The sequence below is a fragment of the Ornithorhynchus anatinus genome, chromosome 13 (assembly GCF_004115215.2).
Source record: "Ornithorhynchus anatinus isolate Pmale09 chromosome 13, mOrnAna1.pri.v4, whole genome shotgun sequence".
Classification (NCBI taxonomy): Eukaryota; Metazoa; Chordata; class Mammalia; order Monotremata; family Ornithorhynchidae; genus Ornithorhynchus; species Ornithorhynchus anatinus.
This window is the reverse complement of record NC_041740.1, coordinates 25,719,981-25,745,829: the sequence shown is the minus strand read 5'-3', so window position 1 is coordinate 25,745,829 and position 25,849 is coordinate 25,719,981. Positions and strand designations below refer to the sequence as shown.

Sequence of the window (25,849 nt, the reverse complement as noted above, 5' to 3'; positions counted from 1 at the left end):
TAGACATGTTTCCTGCCCACAAGGAGCTTTCAGTCTTTTGGGAGCAGGTGGTGTTTGTGCCTTTCAGGCAGTGGTGACAGGCAGAAAATGATCTGTCCACTGGCTCTGGAGTCTGTCAGCCTGGAGAGGAAGATGGTAGTAGATATTGCTTGGTCTTCAGGAACCAGGCATAGTGCCTCAATTTTGGGGCACTCTGCTCTTTCTTCTAGGATTTCCCAATGTGCTGGGTGAATTAAAAATATCCCGTGCACCTCCTTATCAAAGGTATTTTTTAAGTGCTTACTGTGTGCAGAGCACTCTACTAAGCATTTGGGAGAATGCGGTACAACAGAGTTGGTAGAACACTGCTCTGCACATAGTAAGCGCTCAATAATACCATTGATTGATAGACACCTTCCCCTGCCTACATCAAGCTTACAGTCTAGCGGACTGTACTATACAGCATCTATACTACCAGTGACAAAGTCATCTTTTCAATATTGGTGTGGCATCAAAAGCTGAAAATGGCTAGCATGAGTTTTGACACTTTAGGCTACCCCAGGGGCCTTAACACAATGACCCTTGGCCAATGTTGTAGCAAGAGAAACTGAGCCATGTATTAGCATTTTTGAGCAGGGACTCTGTGCAATGTTTAGATGTATGGTTTGTGTCCAAGGGACTTGTGAATCTACCTGTATTTACAAAAGGTGGACAGTGTGTTAGCTGCAGGGCAGAACCCAGAATGGTAATGATGATGGTGATGACATTGTGTCTTCTAGGGTAAACTAAGTCCTAGATCAACAGACTGCAGTTAAAGTTACTATACTGTTCATGGACTAATGGAGTCTTTCTCCTCTGATTTTTCAACAGTTTGAAGTTCCACTGGACATTTCATTAAGTGACACAGGATTGAAGTGAGTTTTTTATTTAATGGATCCTCTCATTAATCTGATAGTAGCTGCCTTAAACACTGATATTTACGGAGCACTTACGTGCAGAGCACTGTACTAAGCACTTGGGAGAATACAACAGAATTAGCAGACTTTTTTTAAAATATAGTATTTAAGTGCTTACTATGTGCCAGGCACTGGACTAAGCACTGAGATAGATATAAGCTAATCAGGTTGGGCACAGTCTATATCCCACATGGGGTTCACAGTCTTAATCCTCATTTTATAGAGGGAAGCAGCGTGGTGTAGTGGATAGCATATGGGCCTGGTAATCAGAAGGTTATGGATTCTAATCCATTATTATTATTAATCCTGGCTTTGCCATTTGTTTGCTGTGTGACCTTGGACAAGTCACTTCACTTCCTCTCTGCCTCAGTTCCCGCATTGGTAAAATGGGAATTAAGACTGTGAGTCCCATGTGAGACGGCCCAATATTTAGAACAGTGCCCGGGACATAGTAAGTGCTTAACAAATACCATAAAAAAAAGGCCAGGAATGTGGTCCACAAAATCAGGCAAACGTCTTGATCCAGGATTTCCTGGGGGAACCAGCACTACAGACTATGGCCTTCATCTGCCTAGGACAATTCCTGCTCCCACCCGGAGGTTAGCTTGGAATCAGGCTAATTGTAGAGGAATTTTCCATCTGACAGCTTCTCTTAAAAATCTCTCTTGTCCAGTGCTGACGTGACTTGTACCTTTCTGGAGACTTTTTTTCATAAACAAAGATATAAATAGGAAAAGGAGAGATTTCCACTAGCCATTGCCAACCTTTTCTCAACAAATCAGCTCCTGGCTTATGAAAATGTCTAGTTCTTGGACTTATAGAAGGCAGTTTTCTCTAGAGGCCACAGAAATAAGATGTCAGTAGAGACAGCAATATGAAATATATATTCATAGAATATATATGAATATCAAATATATATGCATATATATGTGCAGACCCAATTTTAGCATGAACATTATTTTCATTCCTGGACTTTTCTGGTTGATGGGAAAACTCCCATGAGGAACAGGTCCAGCCTGTTTGCTATCTGCCAAAATGAAACCAAAATAGCTCCAAATTCTCCCAATTCCCATAGGACTCTGGTGTTTTTAGACAGCGATTGTCTGAGGGCCTCACTTTTACCCAAGTCTAGGGGCTGAAGTCGGTGCCACGTGAAATACAGCAAGGAGTGGTGAGCAGGGGACCTTTCTTCCCTTCCTCCCTACCATTGGTGCTGGATGGCTTCTTGTCACCGCCAGAAGCCATGCTCTTTTGGGTTTTTTTGGTGGGGGGTGCAGTTGGATCTCTGTGGGCAGGGCAGAGGACAGCATGGGTAATACCAGAGGAGTGGACTTCAGACCTGCCTTTCTTGTTCACCTCCCCAACCACCCGCCTCCTGCAGTGGGACATTTGTTCGGGCTGCATTCCCATGCAAAGTAACTGCAGAGCGATTATAGGTAGTGGAAATGCTCTTCTCACCTTCCACCTCCCTGCTTCTTCCTCTCCCCTTTGTCCCAGGACAAGAACAGTGGGCTCATTTATTCCTCATTTATTCATTCAGTCAGTCATATTTATTGAGCACTTACTGGGTGCAGAGCACTGAACTAAATAATGTTGGTATTTGTTAAGCGCTTACTATGTGCAGAGCACTGTTCTAAGCGCTGGGGCAGATGCAGGGTAATCAGTTTGTCCCACGTGAGGCTCACAGATAATCCCCATTTTACAGATGAGGTAACTGAGGCACAGAGAAGTTAAGTGACTTGCCCACAGTCACACAGCTGACAAGTGGTAGAGCCGGGAGTCGAACCCATGACCTCTGATTCCGAAGCCCACACTCTTTTCACTGAGCCAATGCTTGGGAGAGTACAGTTTAGCAATAAACAGGCACATTCCCTGCCCACAATGAGCTTAGGGTCTAGAGGGGGAACAAGTGTGTCCCTGCCGCTTTACTAGGACCCGATCCTTTCTCCACCCCCTGCCTTGAGTCCGGGGTGGTATTCATTCATTCATTCAATTGTATTTATTGAGCACTTACTGTGTGCAAAGCACTCTACTAAGTGCTGGGACAGTACAGTTGAACAACAAACAGACACATTTCTGCCTACTACGAGCTCACAGTCTAGAGGAGGATATAAGAGAAATTAATATTCCTTTGTCTTTCTCTATGCCTAGACTTGTGAACTTTGGGCCTGACTACTCCCAAGACCCAGAGACAGGATGCAAGCAGCAGAACCTGCGGGTCTTCACCCATCAGACAGGTACCAGCCCAACTTCCTGCACCTTCAATCAATCAATCACTCAATCCTATTTATTGAGCACTTACTGTGTACAAAACACTGTACTAAGCACTTGGGAGAGTTCGATCTAACAATATAACAGGCATACATTTCCTGCCCACAATGTAGAGGGGGATTCAGTAATATAAAGTTCATATAGAACTCTGGGGAAAGACATTCATCTGTAGCTGTGTTCAGTTGGCACGTGGCCCAAGGATTCTTTCATTCAATCGTATTTATTGAGCACCTACTGTGTGCAGAGTGTGGTTGTAGCAGGCCGGGGGGCTTGGTCATCTTGGATTCTCCCGTTTGTGCCCAGTGTTGTCTAGCAGCAGGCAAGTTAGTGATTGAATTTGTGAAGTGACCCACCCAGAAATGAAATGATGTAGAGGAACTTAAGGGTTTCTAACTAAAACTGCCTGGAAATGGCACCCAAGTTCAAGCCGCCTCTGAAGGAGGCAAAGGCTTTGGCTGAAGGGTGAGAAACTCAGAGGCTGTTAGAGACACTTCTCAGATTGCTGGTTTGTGGAGAGTATAAATTGATATTTTGATTTCTCACACTCAAAATAGTATATTGCCTCACTGGGATTTTAGAAAGTCTAGTCAGTTGAAAATGTGTTAAGGGTCCTGTGTGCAGAGAGCTTTGTGCCTAGGGCTGGGGAAAGTCAGAAGACAACATAGAACGTACCTCCCCCCCAGATTCTGGGGCAGTCGGTTAGGGTAAACCGGACCTACCCAATATGTCCAGGACAGTAATAATAATAATTATTATTATAGCCCTTACTAGGGGCCAGGCACCTTACTGAGCACTGCAGTGGATCCAAGCAAATCGGATTCATTCATTCAGTCGTATTTATTGAGCACTTACTGTGTGCAGAGCACTGTACTAAGCTCTTAGCACTGTACTAAAAGCACTTGGACACAGTCCCTGTCCTGCATGGGGGACAGGGACTGTGTCCAACCCGATTTGCTTGGGTCTACCCCATCGTTTAGTACAGTGCCTGGCACACAGTAAGCGCTTAACAAATACCACAGTTATTATGAAAATTATTACTAGAGGACCTGGGTTCTAATCCTGGCTCCACTGCTTGTCAGCTACGTGACCTTGGGCGAGTCGCATCATTTCTTTGGGCCTCTGTTTCCTCATCTGTAAAATGGAGATTAAGACAGAGAGCCCCATGTGGGACAGGGACTGTGCCCAATCTGATTAGCTTGTATCTACCCCAGTGCTTAGTACAGTGCCTGACACATAGTAAGCATTTAACAAATGCTATAAAAAAATGAGACTGAGGACTGGGCAACCTTGTTGGGAGGGCTGAATGCTAGGAATCGGAACTGGCCCACCAGGGCTGATGGGAGAGTGGTTTCAGAGATTTCCAGAAGGAAGGCTTCTGAAAGGCTGGATTTCATTAAATCACTTTGGCCTCCCATGCCCTCAGCAGCCTGCACGTCCTGGTCAGCCCAGGGAAGATGCCAGCTGGCATGGGGCCACTGACCTTGCCAGCTGAAACTAAAAAGGGGGTGGCAGGTAACTGAAGGCTAAAGGATTGAGCAATTGCTGCCCTTCACGTAGCACAACCGGGTAATGCAGACTAAAGAATTCACTTGGATCTGCCCAAATGGAGCACAGCAACTGGATAATCAGTCAGTAGTATTTGTTGAGCATTTACAGTGGGCAGAGCACTGTACCAAGCTCTTGGAGAGAATACTGCAGGGTTGGAAGGCATGTTCCCTGTCCATAAGGAGCTTGCAGTGAAGAGGCTAATTACTCAATGCTTCAGTCTGCTACACAGTAAGATCTGGCCCTGGGAACAGGTATCAGTATTCATTCATTCAGTCATATTTATTGAGCGCTTACTGTGTGCCAATATTGAACCGAGCCCTCCACTGTGTGCTTCCTGGGTGCGGAGCACTTTTCTGAGCCCATTATGGGTGCACAGCACTGTACAAGGTGCCCGGGAACATGCTGAAGAAGTAAAGATCTAATTATGGTGTTTATTAAGTTCTTAGTGTGTGCCAAGCATTGTAGATACAAGCTCATCAGTTCAGACGGAGTCTCTGTTCCACCCAGGGGTCACATTCTGAGAGGTGGTGCAGGTAAATATAGATTTGCTGAAATTCATATTTTCAAGGCACGCTTTGGGTAGAATGCAGTTAGGGAATTGGAGACCATTGTTGTGATTAATACAAGTGTGTTTGGGCTCAGCCTGCTGTGTTATTGAGGAAACTGTGCCTCTTTGTGTGTGTGTGTGTGTGTGTGTGTGTGTGTGTGTGTGTGTGTGAATGTTTGCAAGCGCTCATGGGCGCAATGTCAGAATAAGTAAGAACCACAAAGCAGGTTTTTCTTAACACAAGATTTCACTTCATTCATTCATTCAATCAATCATATTGAGCTCTTACTTATGCAGAGCACTGTACAAATGCTTGGGAGAGTACAATATAACAATAAGATTCATTCCCTGTCCACAACGAGCTTACAGTCTAGAGGACCATAGTTTAGTTTCATAAAAACACAACCCTTGTGTTATAGGAGAACTGAAAGTATCTTGTCCCCATTTTACAGATTAGGAAACTGAGACCTGTGGAGGTTAGCTAGCTTATCCAGGCCAAAAAGCAGGCTGGAGGCTGAGCTGGAACTAGACCCTGAAGCGCCCGACTCCCAGGCCCATGCTCTCTTCTCTAGACTGTGCTGCCATTAATCGATCAGTAAATGGTATTTATTGAGCTTTCACCATGTCCAGAGCACTGTACTAAGCACTTGAGAGAGTACAATATACCAGAGGTGGTAGGCACATTCCCCGCCCATGAGTTTACAAGACAGGGTCTCTGCCTTATAAGGAGTTTAGAATCTAATGGGAGAAGGCACTGACCTAAGTAAGTTGATGAATGTGCCATAGTTCAGAAAAGAAAATTGATATAATAGATATGAAGAAGTAAGATAATAAAAAATCAAGGAAAAACTTGAGTCCTGGGGAGTTACCTGTAACCTACGGGAGTAAGAACTGGGCTCCACTGGGCTGAAGCAGAAATGACCATGGTATTTAGGTGTCTTCTTGGTGCAGAGTCCCATACTAAACATTGAGGTATAAAATACAATATACAAAAACAATATAAAGGGTATGTTCATTCAATCGTATTTATTGAGCGCTTACTATGTGCAGAGCACTGTACTAAGCACTTGCAATGTACAGTTCGGCAAAAGAGACAATCCCTGCCCAACAACGGGCTCACAGTCTAAATGGGAGAAGAGGGATAAAGCTGGGACAGGAGGAAGTTCCGGACAGGAGGGAGAGCCATGAGCAAGGGGTCCTAGGTGGGAGAAGTGAGAATAAGGCATGGTGATCATCAGGTGGGCTAAGAGGGAAGAAGAGTGCAAGCTGGTGCGTCGTGGGAACACAGAGTGGATGAATGGGAGGGAGAAAGTTGATCGAGTGCCCTTAAAGCATGTGATCAGGAGTTTCTGCTCGATTCAGAGAGGATGGGAAACCATTAGTGGTTTTTGAACCGTGGGGAGATGTGTGTAGAGTGACATTTTAGAAAAACGATTTGGGCAGCAGAGTGAAGTATGGATGGGAGATGGGAGAGATCGGAAGGTAAGAGGCTAGGGGAGGAGAGTCTGGTGTTGGTGGTCCAGCCGGGTCATTTTCTTTGTGTGCATTCCTTTGGGAATGAATTCCATCTACTAACCCCCTGCTGGAGGGAGAAGTGTTTCCTTCTGTTTGTTTGGGACTTTGGGAGAGCCCCTGTCCTATAGGCAGAAAATGCGTCTGTTTATTGTTCTGTTGTCCTCTCCCAAATGCATAGTGCAGAGCTCTGCACAAAGTAAGCACTCAATAAATACGATTGATTGTGAGAAGGGAAGGTTTCTGGGGAATAGGATTTTTCTCTTGCATTTCCATGAGTGGCCATTCCAACTCCAGCCAGTTGTTTTTAAGCCTTTCCTCCTTCATCCCAGCTGAAAACTCCACATTTCAGGTCCACAGCACACTCTAGCTCTGAGGAGTGGTGCTACTTGTGTTTCTCTTTCCAGGGACTTGGCTTCTGTTTCCATCAGGAATAACCTCTCCGTTGCTTTCTAGGAAGCTTGTGCGTCTGCTACAGCCAGCCATCTGGTTCCCGGCTGGAGGCTACGTATGTGCTGTTTTACATTGATAAAGGTAATTTTGGTTTAGCATTCTCCCTTGCCTGCTTCCATGTGGCTGGTTGGTGTAGGCAGAAGACCAGCTGCACAGAGTGGTTGCTTCAGTTCTCTTCTGCCCCTTTTCTGTGGCACGATGCTGGCGCATTTGGGCTAGCTGCCTGCGGTGACACCTGGATCTCGCCAATGTTTTCAATGTTTCTTTTAAACATTTTCATTCAGTTCATTCAGTAGTACCTTTTGAGTGCTTACTGTGTGCAGAGTACTGTACTGAGCGCTTGGGAGAGTACAATATAACAATAGACACATTCTCTGTCCATGATGAGTTTACAGTCTAGAGGGGTCTGGGTACCTTGAAACCAAGGTCCCAGAGCAGCACAAAATCATTTCCTATCACGACCGCTGGAGAAAAGGGGCAGATTTTATCCTCAACTGCATTTCTGAAGAGTCTGTTGCTGTTAAAAACCTATCTGAATCCTCTCTCCATCCCAGCCCAATTTGTTTGGGCCGCAGCTAGAAAAATTCAGAGCGGCAACATTGCCTAGTGGAAAGAGGACTGGGGTTCTAGTCCCAGCTCTGCTAGTTACCTGCTTTGGGACACTGGGCAAATCACTTACCTTTCCTTTGCCTCGGTTTCCTCATCGGTTTCCATGAGGTTTTGAGGGTCTTACCAGTGTACCCATAAAGAGTCAGCGAAGGATTCAGGCACAGAAATTTCTGATTGGCAATCCACAGAGTGGTTTCTCCAGTGGCCTTGTGATATTCATTCCTTATACAAGAGAGGATAGACTGAATTTATTACATTAATAACAACTGTGGTATCTGTTGGGCTTTTACTATCTGCCAGGCACTGTATTAAGCTGTGGGGTGGTTAGAGGTTCATCAGGTCAGGCCCAGTCCCTGCCCCACATGGGACTTATCAGCCTAAAAGGGAGGAGAACAGGTATTTCACCCCCATTTTACAGATGAGGAAAAGAGCATAGGCCTGGGGCTCAGAGAACCTGGGTGTTAATCCCGGCTCTGCCACGTACTTGCTGCGTGACGTTGGGCAAGTCATTTCACTTCTCTGGGCCTCAGTTACCTCATTTCTAAAATGGGGATTAAGACTGTGAGCCCCAAGTTGAACAGGGACTGTGTCCTACCTGATTAGCTTATATCTACCCTAGAGCTTAATACAGTGCTAGACACATAGTAAGCACTTAAGAAATACCACAATAATTATTATCATCATTATTATTATTAAATCCAGACCTAAAGCATGCACCACCTTTGAAGGTAAGGTTCTGGGGACAAAGTTAATACCTTGGCAGCCTAGGATTCCCAAGGATTAGACCTAGAACCACAAATCCATTGGATTCTTCAGCAAAAGAAATGGAATTCCAGAGAGCTCAGGAGAGTCAGGGGATGCGACTTTATTTAGCTTCCAAGTTTCTCCAGTGAAAGGTGTTTTCCGGAGACTGTAGGGATGGGATGGGACCGGTTGGCCCCGGGCAGTTTAGACTGTAGGTTTCAGACAGGCGGTTTCCGCTGTGATTGACTTGGGTCTCCCTTCCATGTGCTTGTCTCCCTAGGTTACAGTAAGACGTTCACTGTGGCCTTGCAGAGCTCTGATCCTCAGCCCACCCAGGAAGTTACTTTTCTTAACCTTGGTAGGTGGCTAATGTATATCTGATTTGTCTTTTTTGCTTTTTTATGGTATTTGTTAGCAATTAACTCTCTGTCAAGCTCTGTTCTAAGCAGTGGGGTAGGTACAAGGTAATTGGGCCAGAGGCCCTCTCCCACATGGGGCTTATGGTCTAAGGTGGAAGAACTGATATTAAATCCCCATTTTGCAGTTAGGGGAAATTGAAGCACAGAGAGTGAAGTGACTTGCCCAAGGGCACACAGCAGGCTCAGCTCCACAGCAGGTATGGGCATATCTGTAATTTATTGATATATATTAATGTCTGTCTCCCCCTCTAGACTTTAAACTCGCCATGGACAGGAAACACGTCTACCAACTCTGTTATATTGTTGTACTCTCCCAAGCATTTAGCAGAGTGCTCAGCACACAGTAAGCACTCAATAAATATGATAGAATTATTGAATGAATGCTCAGTAACTGCGACTGAAGTGAGGGAGCCAAGATCAGAACTCAGATCCTCTGGCTCCCAGTCCCAGACTGTTGCATCATCCACTAGGCCGCACTGCTTCCCTGCTGAGGAGAGAAGGGAGAGATTCTTCAGCAGCAGAGCCAGACTCCCCTGGCCCCTTCCTCATGTCCCTGCTGGAGCCTGCCAGGCTGAGGAGCTTTGAGGAGTGCAGAAGGGGTCTTCAGTACAGCTATAGTCCAAACCTTGGGAGTGTGGCTCTTGGGAGCCTTGAGAAATAATCCCTGTTCTTTTGTCTTCCTCTGAAACTGGGTGTGAGTAGCTGCAATGGGAGCAGAGAGGCAAGACTACTGAGGTGGCCTTTCTGCTTTCCAAGAGAATGATACTATGCTCATAGAAGCCCCCTCAAACTGACCGCAGACTGTCTTCTCAGGGGTCTTAAATCACCACCAAAGATGTCCAGGGAAAGTGTTATAGATGGGAGATTTTCAATTTGCCTTAGAGGCAACTTAGAGCTTGCCTGCAGCTGGGCTTTGGTGGGGTTTTACTCTAAATCCTTCCAGTTAATTTTACTTTGAAGCAGTTACTTTTACTTTCAAGCTTAGGACAGTGCTCTGCATACAGTAAGCACTTAGTAAATACCACTGAGGGATTGGTGGACTCTCCCCAAGTCTGTCACGTCTGGTGATACTGGCTTACCCTTCCTCTGGCCACAGATGGTCAGGGACCCAATTATTCAGTCCATTAATAGTATTTATTGAGCGCTTACAGTGCGCAGAGCACTATACTGAGCTCTTGAGAGAGTACAATATAATGGAGTTGGTAGATGTGTTCCCTGCCCATAGGGAGCTCCAGTATCAAGAGGGAGATGGACATTAAAATACATTAAAAATACGTGCATAAGTGGTTTGGGATCAAAGATGGGGAAAATGAAGGATACAAATCCAAGTGCAAGAGCGATGCAGAAGGGAGAGGGAGTAGAGGAAATGAGGGCTTAGGGAAGGCTTCTTGGAGATGTGCTATTAATAAGATTTTGGTGGTGGGGAGAGTGATGATCTGTCAGGTATGATTGGGGAGAGAGGTCCAGGCCAGAGGGCGAGACATGGGCAAGAGGTTGGGCAGTGAGCTAGATGAGATCGAGGTACCGGGCGTACCTCTGACCCAACTCGGAGACACAGAGGATTCGTGGAAGATATTTCCTGGGCAAATGGAATTTTATGCGGGCAAAGGAGTAACCCTCGATGGCTATCTCTTGGGAAAGTTCATCTGAGTGAGGCGGGAATGACTCATCATCTTCTGGCTGCTGAGCGGCAAAGGAAGCCAATAGCGCAGTAAGCAGTGGGGCCCTTATCCCCTCCCAAGACTGGCGGCAAGTTAGCCTGGGCTCACAGGCCAAGGTGTCTGGAGAAAGAGAAATAAGGCTGCAAGCCCACTTCACCACCCAGCGTGCGGGTGAGCACTTGGGTCGGTTCCTGAGAGAAGCTGGAAAGCATCATCAGGTTGAAGAAAGATTGGCTAGCTCTGTGGGAGAACAGTCCAGGCTGGGTAAATTAGAGATGGAGAAGGAATCGACCCAGAGAAACAGTGTGGCTTAGTGGATAGAGTGTGGGTCTGGGAGTCAGAAGGACCTGGGTTCTAACCCAGCTCTGCTACTTGCCCACTATGTGACCTTGAGTGAGTCACTTCACTTTTCTGTGCCTCAGTTACTTCATCTGTAAAATGGGGTTTAAGATTGTGAGCCCCATGTGGGACAGAGACTATGTCCAACCTGATTATCTCCTATTTGCCCCAGTGCTTGGAACTGTGCCTGGCACACAGTGCTGAATGAATGCCCTTTAAAAAAAATCTAATTTTTTGAGTGTGTGCAGAGCATTGGACTAAGTGCTTGGGAGATGGCAGTTTAGCAGAGTTGGTAGATGTGTTCCTTGCCCACAGTGAGCTTTCAGTCTTGAGGAAGAGATGAAATCATCTCTCTGCAGGTCTGGGTTAACCCTCCTTTTTCAGACAGCTCGGAATTCTGCTCTTGGGGGACTGACATAAACGGGATCTCTTTCTTCATCCAGGCTTCTACGTGGCTGCCTGCCTACCTGGGCATTTTCTGCATCTTCTCAACATTCAACACCCTGAATTACTCTGCTACAGTCTGTTTGGGACTGGTATGGGTCTAAGTTCCTCAATGCGCACCCCCCACCCCGTCCCTCTGTCCCTCCCCCATCTATTCCCCCCATTCCTCTCCTAGTCAGTTTGGTTCTCTAGAGTTGAAATAAGCTGTCTGTGCCAGGTGGGGGGGGGGGGGGGCGTTCTGTGCATTTGCTTATTTTACTTCCCAACCCCTGGGGACAGATGTGCCTGGAGCGACGAATGGGCCGAGCCTCGGCTCTCTGCAGCCCCTGGCCGAAGGCATGATGTTGGACTGGGATTCGGGAAGGCTGGTGAGAGTGAGCTTGAGTGAGGCCTCGCTACTTCAGTTCCTGTGGGACAGCAAGCGGGACTGGGAAAGGCTGGCGGCACTGCACGGTTTGCTCTCGTGCTGCCGGAACCACAAGAAGCTGGAAGCCCAGGTGGGATTCCACATGGCATCTGTTTATTGTTAGATTGTACTCTCCCAAACACTTAATACAGTGCTTGGCACATAGTAAGTGCTCAATAAATACTGTTGAATGAATGAATGCCTGGCATCTGAAGGGCATTGACCTGTATTTATTTATGTACATTAACATCTGTCTCCTCCTCTAGACTGTGAGCTTGTTGTGGGCAGGGAATGTGTTTGTTGTTGTATTGTCCTCGCCCAAGCATTAAGTAAATACCAACATTATTATTACAGTGCTTTGCATAAGGTAAGCGCTCAATAAATACGAATGAATGAATGAATGAATGGAGCCTGGGGTCAAAAGGGGATTTTGAAGTTGAGAGGCAGCGTGGCCTAGTGGAAGGATCACAGGTCTGGGAGTCAGTGGATCTGGATTCTAATCCCAGGTCTGCTGCTTGTCTCCAGTGACCTTGGGTGAATCACTTCATTTCTCTGGGCTTCAGTTCACTCATCTGTAAAATGGGGATTAAGGCTGTGTGCCCCCCGCGAGACATGGGCTGTAATAATAATAATAATGTTGGTATTTGTTAAGTGCTTACTATGTGCAGAGCACTGTTCTAAGCACTGGGGTAGATACAGGGTGATCAGGTTGTCCCACGTAGGGCTCACAGTTTTAATCCCCATTTTACAGATGAGGTAACTGAGGCACAGAGAGGTTAAGTGACTTGCCCACAGTCACACAGCTGACAAGTGGCAGATCTCGGATTCGAACCCATGACCTCTGACTCCCAAGCCCAGGATCTTTCCACTGAGCCACGCTGCTTCCCTGTATCCAACTTGATTAGTTTGTATCTACCTCAGTGCTAAGTACAGTCCCTGGCACAGACTAAGATCTTAACAAATACCATAAAATCCCCAACCCTGAACTCAGGAATTTCATCCCAAGACCACTGAGTATTTAGTAACCATTAGTTCTGATGAAGATGTGCAAGAAACTGTTTTTCCCTTCAGTGGGTCAGAGGCCCTTCCCTAGATGACCAGGATCTGAGAGTCAAAGAGTAGTTCTGCTTAGACCTATGCTCCCTTAGAAATGATGTTAAAGTTCTGATGGTTTCAGGAAACGAATCAGTCACTGGAGTTTTTAAAGATGGAAAATATAAATGTCTCTGAACCTTGGATTCTTCCCAGATTGTTCACTGGATCTTGGAAAACCTGTCGGCCTGCCAGGGATTTGACCCAATTCAGGAATTCATCATTGGTAGGTTTTCTTTTTACTTTGTTTTTTTTTTTGTGTGTGTGTGTGTGTGTGTGTGTGTGTGTTTGTGTGTTTGGTGGCGGTGGGAGGGGCCGAGGGAGGTGGGGAGGATTCGGTCCTGCAGGAGGTTTGAAGATGTGAGGGTTTAGGTGAATGGGGAGGCCCCAATGTGAGATATGTGTGACCTTTGCAGCTGGAGATTAAATATATCGAAAAATAGCTCATTTTCCCATGGATTTCTGGGAAGGGTAGATTGGCTCAGAGATTCCGCCCACCCTTTCTGGCACCATCAAGGAATTCTGAAAGCCAAAACCTTTGTTAGCTCAGCTTGTTATGGGAGCTTCTCCCATTTGGTCTTTCTCTCCCATTCAGTTCAGAATTGCTCAGGGTTATTCGTTGAGTACCCACTTAGTGCTAAGCCCTTGAGAGAGTATAACGGAAGTGTGAAACACATTCCCTGCCCTCAAGAAGTTGATGGTCTAACAGGTGAGACAGATGACATAAATGATCCCAAATAGTGGGAGCTGGGGGAAGAACAAGGATGTGACAGGAAGTAGAACCCTGTCAAGATGAAGTAGCTGAATGAATAATCAAATGTAGAAATAAATACAAATTAAATGCTTAAGTCCTAAGGGTGACGGGTTTATGCGATTAAGGTGGTGTTGAATTTTAATCCTGAAGGAGGTAGGGTTTTTAAGAGGGCTTTGAAGTTGGGAAAGCTGTGGTTTAATTGATTTGGAGGGAATTCCAGGCTGGGAGAACAATGTGAGTGTGAGGTTGAGAGAGGCGGAGTTGAAAGCAAAGTGCAGGTAGAACTTGAGAGGAGCAAAGAAGACAAGCAGAATGGCGTAGTGGATAGAGCATGGGCCTGGGAATCAGAAGGTCATTCCAACACCACCACTTGCCTGCTATATGACCTTAGGAATTGTGGAGGAAGAGAAAGAGCTGAAAGACAGTGAGGGGTCAAGGATGAGAGCAAGGTTGTGGGCTTCTGGAACTGGGAGGATCAGTGATTATCAACAGATGGGAAAGGCAGGAGGGGAATGGAAAGGTCTCCCAGGGATTTTGGGTTCTTGGAAATAGTAAGCAATTTGATTTAAGAAACAATCACCACCCCTAACCCCACAGCACTTATATTTTTGTGTATATTTTTGTGTAGAGAAGCAGCGTGGCTCAGTGGAAAGAGCCCGGGCTTTGGAGTCAGAGGTCATGAGTTCAAATCCCGGCTCTGCCACTTGCCAGCTGTGTGACTGTGGGCAAGTCGCTTCACTTCTCTGTGCCTCAGTTACCTCATCTGTAAAATGGGGATGAAGTCTGTGAGCCCCACGTGGGACAACCTGATTCCCCTGTGTCTACCTCAGCGCTTAGAACAGTGCTCTGCACATAGTAAGCGCTTAACAAATACCATCATTTTTTTTAAATTTATATATATATATATGTTTATAATCTGCGACTTCTCCTAGCTGTAATTCATTTATCTGTTTGTCTCCCCCATTGGATCATAAACTTCTTGAGGGCAGGGATCATGTGTCCCAATTCTATTGCATTCTCCCCCTTGCTTAGTACAGTGCTCTGCCCACTGTAAGCACTGAACATGTACCATTGATTGATTCCCTGGAATTCCCTACCCTTTCACATCTGGCATACCACTACCCTTCTTCAGAGCCCTATCAGAATCACATCTCTCCAAAATGTCTTTCCTGAGTACTTGCTCATCTCCTCATCCTACTCTTCTCCCTTCTACATTACCATGCACTTGAGTCCTGACCTGCTGAACACTTAAATACTCACCCAAGTACTTAAGCACTAGCCCGCAGTAAATTCATCTCTAGACCGTAAACTCGTTGTGGGCAGGGGATGTGTCTTTCTAATCTCTTATATTGTACTTTCCCAAGACCTGGGAAAGTTCATTCATTCAATAGTATTTATTGAGTGCTTACTATGTGCAGAGCACTGTACTAAGCACTTGGAATGTACAAAAGTTGAGTGCACTCAAGTAAGCACTCAATAAATACCATTGATTGATCGATTATGTACATATTCTTATACTTTGTATTCATTTTAGAGTCCATCTTCTGTGTTAGACCATAAGCTCCTTGAGGGCAGGGAGTATACTCTCTCAAGCGCTCAGTACAGTGCTCTGCATGAGTGAACGTTCAGTAAATACCACTGATTGACTGGATGTTGTGGGGAGGGGACAGTGGAGAGTTGCATCTCCTCCCTCCCGTTCACTCCCGATTTCTGTCTTTCCCCATTCAGCATCTCTGTACTGGAGAGCCTGTGCAAAGACGAGGAACATAGACAGACTCTTACCTTACTCATCGCTGCTTCACTGGAATACTGTAAGTCGGCTTGTTCCACACTGGGGGATTTGGGAGGTGGGTAGCTGTTGGTCACTGTACCTTGTGTCTCCCCTTAGCCACAAAGAACTCTGGAACCAACACAAAATCTCCTCGACTCGCTGCGGTGAGGCTTTCCGCTCCTGGTGGCTGAAACCTCTTGGTCCCAGAGCAAAGGCTTCTGTTGAGCCCCTGTGGCAGGATTAGTAATTAGAGAAGCAGCATGGCTCCGTGGCAAGAGCCCGGGCTTGGGAGTCAGAAGTCATCGGTTCTAATCCCAACTCCACCATTTGTCAGCTGTGTGACTTTGGGCAAGTCACTTGACTTCTCTGTGCCTCAGTTACCTCATATGTAAAATGGGGATGAAGACTGTGAGCCCCACATGGGACAACCTTATCACCTTGTCTCCCCCCAGCGCTTAGAACAGTGCTCTGCACATAGTAAGCGCTTAACAGATACCATTATAATAATTGTTGCATTGAAGGACTTGCTACGTGCCAAGCACTGGACTGAATGCTGGGTTGAATACAAGATAATCAGACTGACAAGTCCTTGTCTCGCATGGGGGTCACAATCCAAGTAAGCCTTGGAGAGGTGAAATGACTTGCCCTAGGTCACGCAGCAGGAAGGTGGCAGAGCTGGGATGAGAAGCCAGGTCTTCTGATTCCCAGGCCCGGATGCTTTCCCTTGGGGACCTGAGATTGATAGAGAGACCGGGTCCTCTTGCCTCCACCCCTGGGTACGGGTGAGGGAGAACAATTGGTGCAGGGAAATGGGGTTTCTGTTTCCGAGCCTGAGAGGTGGGCGGACGGGCACGCTTCCTGCTCTGCTCGGACTCGCAGGGTGACGCGGGCAGGCCTCTCGCTCTGGTGCCTCTGGCCACCCCTTACCCTGCCAAATGCCCTCCTGCCTCAGTGCACTGCTCAGATTTCTTCCAAATGTGTTTTAGCTCAGGAATGGCAGGCTTTTTATGGCATTTGTTAAGCTCTTACTATGTGCCAGGCAATGTACTAAGCGCCGGGATAGATTCCAGCTAATCGGGTTGGACATAGCCCCTGTTCCACAAGGGAGATGACAATCCCCATTTTACAGATGAGGTAACTAAGACTCAGAGATGTGAAGTGACTTGCCCAGTGTAGCACAGCAGGCAAGTGGCAGAGCCAGGACTAGAACACAGGCTCCCCCAAACACTTTCCCCATCTGTGCTTCCAGTCTCAGGGCCGTGAGCCCAGGGAACTGTCATCAGCAAGGTGCCCATGGCAGAAATCTGGGTGAGAGTCCCAGGCCCAGGTTGGGTCTCTTTGGGCAGGGAGAGCTGCATCCGGGGCTTCGGATTTTGTATCAGAAGAGAGGTTCCTCACACAGGAGATGAGGGAGTTTTTAAGACAATGTGGAACCCACAAGCTGTGAGCTATGAAGAGCCGTACAGACTCTGTTTCTCGGACACCATTTCAGCCCACAAAGAAAAGACCTCCTTTCTTTTGGTATCTATTAAGTGCTTATTATGTGCCAGGCACTGTACTGTGCACTGGCGTAGATACAATCTAAACAGGTTGGACACAGTTGCTGTCCCACATGCTGTTCGCAGTTTTAATCCCCATTTTACACTTGAGGGAACTGAGGCCCAGAGAAGTGAAGCGACTTGCCCAAAGTCACACAGCAGACAGGTGGCTGAGCTGGGATTAGAACCCAAGTCCTCTGACTCCAGACCTGGCCTTTAGCCTCTAAGCCATGCTGCACCGCTCTTTCAGCGAAACCTTGGAAGAAATGCAATACTTGGGCAAGGGCGGCAGGAAGGTTGAAAGGGGGCCCCGCCCAGCAAGGCAGGAAATTCAGCATCGCTAACTTCCTCTCCCCCACCCCCAAAGGACTGCAGAAAGCGGCAGCTGCACAGCTTTGTGCTTGTGAGGTTCAGAGCGAGGTGCCTCGACCACGGACTGGCAGATGTACAAAGGCCTCACATTTCCGGAAGGGGTTTGAGAGCCGATCACCTCATCTGTTGCCGAATTGTACATTCCAAGCGCTTAGTACAGTGCTCTGCACATAGTAAGCGCTCAATAAATACTATTGAGTGAATGAATGAAAGGAAGGAGCCCTCAACTCGCACCTTTCTACTCAGCTGAGGTTGAAGTTGGGCTCTGGAGATGACACATTTCTTGGACAGAGGATTCAGTATCTAGGGGTGTGAGTGTGTGTGTGTGTCTCTCTGCACGCTTGCGGCGTTGTGGGTGCAGGTGGATGAATAGACAGGCGTCTTCGATGACATCAGGAACTTAAGGCCGCAGGAATACTGAGAGGTGCGATTAGAAACCGCACTCAACGACCACAGTCTCATTTCCTTTGTTCTGGGTTGTCAAGTTGCCTCGAAGCGGTGATCTTTATCCTCGGTAGGAGTCCTTTAGCTCTCAGCTCGCTCGTCTTCAAATCTGGCCGTCCAGCCAGCAGTGTTTCCGCACACCGCTGGACCAGGACCCAGCACTCTCCCGCCCCCGTCACCATCTGCCGGAACACCAGGGACGCCGGGTACTTGAGCGAAAGGGTCCTCCGGTGGTGTGGGGGACAGCGGCTCGGCCAGGCGGTAGAGAAACCCTGTTTCCAGCGGCCAGCATCCGTAGGGCCTGGACCCTGTGGCTACTCCGTTGCATGTGGCCGCAGGGCCCAAGTGAGAGCCTCCAGAAGGCCTTCCCCAACTAAGTCCTCCTTTCCCCTTCTCCCACTCCCTTCTGTATCACATTGACTTACTCCCTTTTATTCATCTCCCCCGTCCTGGCCCTACAGCACTTATGTCCATTTCTGTCATTTATTTATCTATATTAATGTCTGTCTCCCACACTAGATTTTAAGCTCGTTGTGGGCAGGGATTGGATCTGTTTATTGTTGTATGCGCTGTGTTGTATGTGTTGTATGAACAGTGCTGTGCACATAGTAAGCACTCAACGAATATTAAGTCAGAGGCCACGGCCCATCCCTTGAGTCCTGAATTCCTTTCCCCCACTGTGGCCCACACCATTCATCTACCAAGCAGCAGTATTTATTGAGCGCTTACTGTGTGCAAAGTCCAATACAACGGAGCTACAAGGCGTGTTTCCTACCCATAATGAGCTAGCCATCTAGAGGGGGAGACAGACATTAACATAAATGAATGTATTATGGATATGGACTGAAGTGTGTGTGTGTGTATACACGTACATATACATAAGTGGTTCACCACTCTGGGTGTCCCAGAGAAGAGCAGAGAGATTGAAACAATTCAGTTTATTAACATTAATGTGATTTATTCATATGAATGTCTGTCTCCGCCTCTAGACTGCAAGCTCACTATGAGCAAGGAGTGTGTCTGCTAATTTTGTTGTACTGTACTCTCTCAAGTGCTTACTACAATGCTCTGCACATAATAAGGACTCAGTAAATATGATTGAGTCCAACAACACATCAAAGGATATCCTTGTGTGTGGCCAATTTAGCTTAGGACTGTGGGGTCCACAGGCCTTTTCAGCCACACATGCATTCATAGCTGAATATCACCATATCAGTGGTCTTCTTCAAGTGCAAAAGTTCACTGTAATTTCTGTATGTGTACATTGTATATGCAGTGTGTGCTTATCTGCTAAAGCCCTTTTATTGTGGTGTGGAAAAATCATGGGTATTAAATGATGAAACCAACCTTCTTCCTCTTGAGGATCGAGGTAGGTTTTGCGCTTAAGGAACTCGGGTTTTTTCCTTTCGGTCGGACTGGGAATTTCTGGAATTAGTTGATTAGCCTTCCCACCGTTGATGTCAGGGGCTGGTTTTATGCTGATGCTGACCCAGCTCGGCTGTTTTTTCTGCTTTGCCTCAGGTATTTGAGTAGAAGATACAGTAAAAAACTGCTGACAAAAGTTATGGCTTGTAGATGATGCTGCTTCATATGGAAATAGAGAGAGAATGAGAGTGTATAAGGAATCATTTTTTTTCTAAGATTAGATGCAAAGGGCAGAGACCAAGGAAATATCAAGAAGCAGGGTACACTTCGACTAGCTCCCCACGTCTGATCTGATTATCTTGTGTCAACTACAGCACTTAGTAAAATGCTTGGCACACATTAAGTGTTTAATAAACACCACATTACTATTATTAGGTAGTAGGCCTGCATTGCCTTCTCCTAATTTATTATTTAATGGTCTTTCTTAAGCACTTACTATGTGCCAAGCACTATACTAAACACTGGGGTAGATACAAATTAGGTTGGACACAATCCGCATCCCACATGGGGTTTAGAGTCTTAATCTGTGCAGCTAAGCATGTAGCTAAGCATCTGTGCTCGCTAAGAAATAGTGTGGCTTAATGGAAAGAGCCTGGGCTTGGGAGTCAGAAATTGTGGGTTCTAATTCCGGTTCTGCCACTTGTCAGCTGTGTGACTTTGGGCAAGTCACTTAACTTCCCGGTGCCTCACTTACCTCATCTGTAAAATGGGGATTAGGACTGTGCGCCCCAAGTGGGACAACCTGATAACCTTGTATCTATCCCAGCGCTTAGAACAGTGCTTGGCATACAGTAAACGCTTAACAAATACCATCATTATTATTAATCCCTGTTTTACAGATGAGGTAACTGAGGCACAGAGAAGGTAATGACTTGCCCAAGGTCACCCAGCAACCAATTGGTGGAGTCAGGGTTAGAACCAAGGTCCTTCTGACTTCTAGCCCTGTGCTCTACCCATTCGACTATGCTGCTTCTCTATCGAGCAGCCTAAATGTAAAGTTTGTAGTCATTCATTCAACATCATCTCCTCCCTCTTCCCTGGACAGCAGTGGACACTGAAGTGAGTGGTAAAATGTGGTTTTCTCAGGAGGGAAGCTCTTTGTAGGCAGGGAATGTATCTGTTATATTGTACTCTCCCAAGCGCTTAGCCACAGCACTGTGCATACAGTAAGGACTCAGTAAATACCATTGATTGATCGATCGAAAGGGTCAGTCTCACAGACCTCGGGGCGGGTCTGTAACCCCGATCGAAACTGGGGCCCGAGTCCAAAGAGGAATGATTTTCAGGATTGTTCTTACCATCTCGCCTCGGCAGAGTTTGGCAAGCAAACAGGAGATTCACCAGATGGGGAAGTAAAAGGGAAATTAGATTCCTATATGTACCGACTCGTGGTGGGCTAGTATATGTCTGAAGGGCTGAACAATTTGTCTGTCCACAGGAGATTCCTGGAATCGCATGTGTAACGGAAGATATCTCCCTGCCACTGATGAAGGTAATACTCTTTAGTTGAAGGCGTTCGATGCCAGGGAGAGCTGGGGAGGGACTTGTGTGAGGACAGAAGCTCGGAAGCAGCATGGTGTATTGGAATCAGAAGGTCATGGGTTCTAATCCCCGATCTGCCACTTGTTTGCTGTGTGACTTTGGGCAAGTCACTTCACTTCTCTGAGCTCAGTTACCTCATCTGGAAAATGGGGATTGACTGTGAGCCCCATGTGGTACATGGACTGTGTCCAACCTATCTTGTATATATCCCAGTGCTTAGTACAGTGCCTGGCACAGAGTAACCACTCAATAAATACTGCAATTATTATTATTATTACTATTATTATTATTAGCAACAAGTCTAATGTCCCTTCAGCCCGATGATTAGTGCCATGCAGCCATTGCAGGTTGGACAGAATTGTGTTTCCCTGCTGCATTCGTGTGTTCTGTTTTTTCTTATTGTGGTACTTGTAAAATACTAGTGCTTAGTACAGTGCTTGGCACATAGTAAGTGCTTAACAAATACCATTATTATTATTTGTCAAGCACTTGTTTTTTAATGATGTTTAAGTGCTTACTATGTGCCAGGCACTGTACTAAGTGCTGGCTTAGAGTCTGTGAGTTCGTCCCTACCTGTAACCTCACTGTGGGAAGGGAATGTATCTCTTGTTGTATCATACTCTCCCAAGCGCTTAATACAGTGCTTTGCACACAGTAAATCCTCAGTAAATATGATTGAGAGAATGAAAAGGTAATCAAGTTGAGTGCAGTCCCTGTCCCCCATGGGGCTCACAGTCTAAAGTTGGAGGGAAGAGCCCAAGGCCTCCTGTGCATACACTTGCACACACACCACATCCCCCCTCTTTCCTGCCTCTCCTTCCCCTGCCTCTTTTTGCCCTCTCCCAACCTCCTGCCTCAGCAGCAGCTGCCCAAGTGTCTTTGAGCCTATAGAATGGTGGTGGAGTGGTCATTGGACACCACTGGGGAGGAATGGCGAAAAGAGGAAACCTATCCAATGGCAAGGGAAGGTCTGAACCCAAACTTCCATTCCCCTTTGGCCTTTTGGCCATGATAACCACATGGGCACTGGGAAATCTCCATTTCAGGCAGCAGGAGTACATGTCTGCTTCCGGCATACGACCCTGCCGTTTATTTACTTTTGGCTATTTGGGACCAACTAATATTAGTCTGGGGCCAAGCTGGGGAGGGCAGGCTGGGGAGAGTTTGGATCCTGGAGTCTCTGGGGGGCAGGAGAAGCAACTTGGGGGCGGGGAATTCCCATGGAGGACTGACGGGCAGGCCCTTCCGCCATCTTGCTGGGAAAGAAGCTGCTAGCTAACGCCCTACGGGCTGAGTCAGAGAGAGAGGGAGAAAGGGAGGCGGGTGGTGGCAGGGAGCTCTGGTAATAGCGTCTCCTCCTTCTCCACCACTACTTTTAAGAATATGTGATTCTCACCCCATCAAGGGAGAGAGCAGAATGCCTGAACTCTTGCTCTCAGGCTAAAAAATTTCTGTCCTTGCCTTACATTCTCCTTTGATGTTCCCCATTTCTCTCCTCGTCCTCCTACTCCTCCTCCTCACTCTCTATCGTCTCGTCCTCCATCTTCTAGTCCTCCATCTTCTCATCGTCCTTCTAATCTTTCTTCTTTCTGTCCTCCTAGTCTCCCATCTTTCTTGTTCTTCATCTTCTCATCCTCCATCTTCTTATCCTCTTTCTTCTTCTCATCCTCCTCACCCTCTGTCTTTTTTGTCCTTCATCTTATCATCCTCCATCTTCTCATCCTCTTTCTCATCAGGCAAGTCTCTGCAAAGTCTGTGCTGGTGCAGCTGCTGCCGGTCATTTGGTACCTGCCCAGAATGAGCTTACAGTCTAGAGTTTACAGTCTACAACGTAGCCTGTGTAATAATAATAATTGTGGTATTTGTTAAGCACTTACTATGTACCAGGCCTTGTACTAAGTGCTGGGGTGGATACAAGCAAATCAGGTTGGACACAGTCCCTGTCCCACATAAGGTTCACAGTCTCAATCCCCATTTTACAGACGAGGTAACTGAGGCACAGAGAAGTTGTGACTTTCCCAAGGTCACAGAGCTGACAAGTGGCAGCGCCGGGATTAGAACCCAGATCCTTCTGACTCCCAGACCCTATTCATTATGCAGCGCTGCTTCTGCGTCTAACAGAGCCACTCAGGAGGCTCATTCCTGCCAGAGGAGAAATGGCAGATCTCTCACCACCTCAGGGAATGTATCTGTTTACTGTTATATTGTCCTCTCCCAAGTGCTTAGTACAGTGATCTGCACACAGTAAGTGCTCAATAAATATGATTATTGACTGACTGATGACAGGGCCATTTCTGTCAGGTTGGGCTCATTCTGCATTCTTCTCCGAGAGCCCCTGCCCTGAGAAGGTGGCTGATGAACGGGAGAGCTGGAGCAGTGTGGCCTAGTGGATAGAATACAGGCCTGGGAGTGAGGTCATGGGTTCTAATCCAGGCTCCATCACTTGTCTGCTAGGTGACCCTGGGAAAGTCACTTCTCTGTATCTCGATTCCCTCATCTGTAAAATGGGGATTAAGACTGTGAGCTCTATGTGGGAAAGGGACTGTGTCCAACCTGAATATCCTTTATCCCAGCGCTTAGAACAGTGCCTGGCACATAGTAAGAGCTTAACAAAGAGCATAATTCTCCTTCCTCTTCTTATTCTTCTCCTCCTCCTTCTCCTCTTCCTCCTCCTCCTTCTTCACAGGGCTAATTAATCCATCCATGGTAGTTTTTTGAGCGTTTACTGTGTGCGGAGCACTGGAGTAAGAGCTTGGGAGAGTAGAGTCCAACAGAGTTGGTAGCCTCGCTCCCTGCCGTCAAGGGGCTTGCAGAGTGAGAGATAAAAGAGGGGGAAGAGGCCTGGCCCTAACCTCGCACTGGCCCCTCCATCTCCTGTCAGTTTAAGATGAAACTGCAGGTGCCATTCACTGCACTGACCACCAGGTGGCACCACTAGACCAGCAGGACCAGTGCGGTTAATTGACGTGGTGACTCAATCAGTGGTATTTATTGAGCGCTCACCATATACAGAGCACTGTTCTAAGCCCTTGGAAGAGTACAGAGTTGGCAGTCAGGTTCCGAGAGTGAGCGGGGAGCAGAGTATGGACCGAGGGGGACTGGAGTGTATGTAGGAGTAGTAGATGTATTTCCTCTGGGCAGCACTGGTCTTGGATGCGGGGAGGGGAGGTGGTCCCTGACCAGGCCTCGGAGCCAGTGGCCCCCACTGGCCCCAGCGCTGGGACGGTGGCCCAGCCTTCAGGCTCTAACCCCCTCTTTCGGGACCTCCAGATGCGCAGCTTCAGGGGTTACTGGGAGAAGCTGAACGGCAACCTGGAGTGCGTCCGGTGTGCGGGCCCGTGCCTGCGTTACAACAACAACGCCCTGAGGAGGGAGTGGGATCGCCTGCTGTTGGAGGAGGTAGGCCCTGAGTCACCCACAGACCCTCCCCCGAGCCCACCTGGGCACAGGGACGGGGGGAGCGCAGTGGGGGGATGGACTGTGAAGGCATCCTCCCTACCCCCAGGGCCTTGGGGAATTCCCAACTCCTGAGGGTTTCCGTGGAGGAACCAGGCCTCCTCACCCCAGGCTGGGAGCCCTGGATTTGGGGCTCGAGGACCCTGGGTTATTCTTCTTTTCCCCAATTCTTGGGGATTTGCCACAACACCCCCGGGCCTGAAAAGCAAGCCCCCCTCTTAGCCCCCTCTCACCAGGGGGACGGTAACTGACAAAGAAACCTCCTCCTAGCAGAGCGGATGGATGATGCCCACGCTGAAGCCGAGGAACGATCTCGAGATGGCAAAAAGGTGAGGCGGTCTGGGCGACGGGCAGCGGCTCGGAAAATCGGACATTACCTCGGCACGTCCCGGCCCGGGGTCTGGAATAGTAACATCGATTGCATTTATTAAGCACTTACTAGCTGCCAGGCAATGAACTACTCGCTCAGGCTACTAATATTAATTGTGGCATTTGTTAAATACTTAACTATGTGCCAAGCACTGGGGTAAATACAAGGCAGTCCGGTCGGATACATTCCCTATTCCACATGGGACTCAGGGTATCATTCAGCAGTATTTATTGAGTACTTACTGTATTTATTGAGCACTTACTTGGCAGAGCACCGTATTAAGCTCGTTGTAGGCAGGGAATGTGTCTTTTACAGTGTACGCTCCCAATCACTTCTGCACACAATAAGCACTCAGTAAATATGACTGATTGAATGTTCACAGTTCCTCTCATCAAGGGGCTTAGAATTTCGGAGAAGATTTGCAGTCTAGTAGCAGGAACATTTTGGAGACTAACCCATTTTGTGTCCTAGGGAATCTTTATTTCTTTGTTCATGTCTATCAAGCACTAATTATGATTCTTGTTAAGTGCAGATTGTGTCAAGCACAGTTCTAAGCGCTGGGGTAGATACAAATTAATCAGGTCAGACACAATCCTTGTCTCACAAGGGACTCACAATGTACGTAGGAGGGAAGACAGGTATTGAATCCCCATTTTATAGTTGAGAAAATTGAGGCACAGAGAAGTGAAGTGACATGCCCAACGTCACACAGCTGGCAAGTGGTGGAGCTAGGATTAGAACCCAGATCTTCTGTTGCCCAGGCCTAGGCTCGTTCCCCTAGGCTATGCCGCTTCCCTATTTGGAGGAACCATTTATTTAAAAAATGGTATTTGTTAAGCTCCCACTATGTGTCAAGCACCATTCTAAGAACTGAGGTAGATATAAGATAATCAGGTTGGACTCAGTCCCTGTCGCATATAGACTCATAGTCTAAGTCAAAGGGAGGAAGATTTAACAGATGAGGGAACCAAGGCACAGGAAAGTTAAATGACTTGCCCAAGTGATGCAGCAGTTGAGTGGTGGAGCTAAGATTAGAACCCAGGTGCTTCTGGGTTCTCCTTCCATTTCAGGAGGCGGTTGCAGTAGCCGTCACACTTGGTGACTGTGTCCTTTAAGCTTTTAGTAGCTGTGGGGCTGTTATGTCCATGCACCCCAGAGGTCCGCCGGGATGCTGGGTGAAGCCAGGGTGGTAATGGC

General features: G+C 47.3%; 1 protein-coding gene across 2 annotated transcripts in view; it reads left to right on the top strand.

Moving 5' to 3' along the window:
- The window catches only part of LOC100076062 (gamma-secretase activating protein), a 62,115-nt gene that overhangs the window by 18,645 nt on the left and 17,621 nt on the right, over positions 1–25,849 (top strand). The window contains exons 11-21 of one of the 2 annotated variants that reach the window (XM_029077782.2): positions 850–893; positions 3,087–3,172; positions 7,270–7,347; positions 8,900–8,977; positions 11,482–11,574; positions 11,762–11,979; positions 13,137–13,206; positions 15,463–15,545; positions 20,723–20,776; positions 24,097–24,225; positions 24,553–24,611. In XM_029077782.2, coding sequence (XP_028933615.1) covers positions 850–893; positions 3,087–3,172; positions 7,270–7,347; positions 8,900–8,977; positions 11,482–11,574; positions 11,762–11,979; positions 13,137–13,206; positions 15,463–15,545; positions 20,723–20,776; positions 24,097–24,225; positions 24,553–24,611 — 992 coding nt within the window. The remainder of the gene's footprint in view (positions 1–849; positions 894–3,086; positions 3,173–7,269; positions 7,348–8,899; positions 8,978–11,481; positions 11,575–11,761; positions 11,980–13,136; positions 13,207–15,462; positions 15,546–20,722; positions 20,777–24,096; positions 24,226–24,552; positions 24,612–25,849) is intronic. The other variant, XM_029077783.2, reaches the window with a different exon arrangement.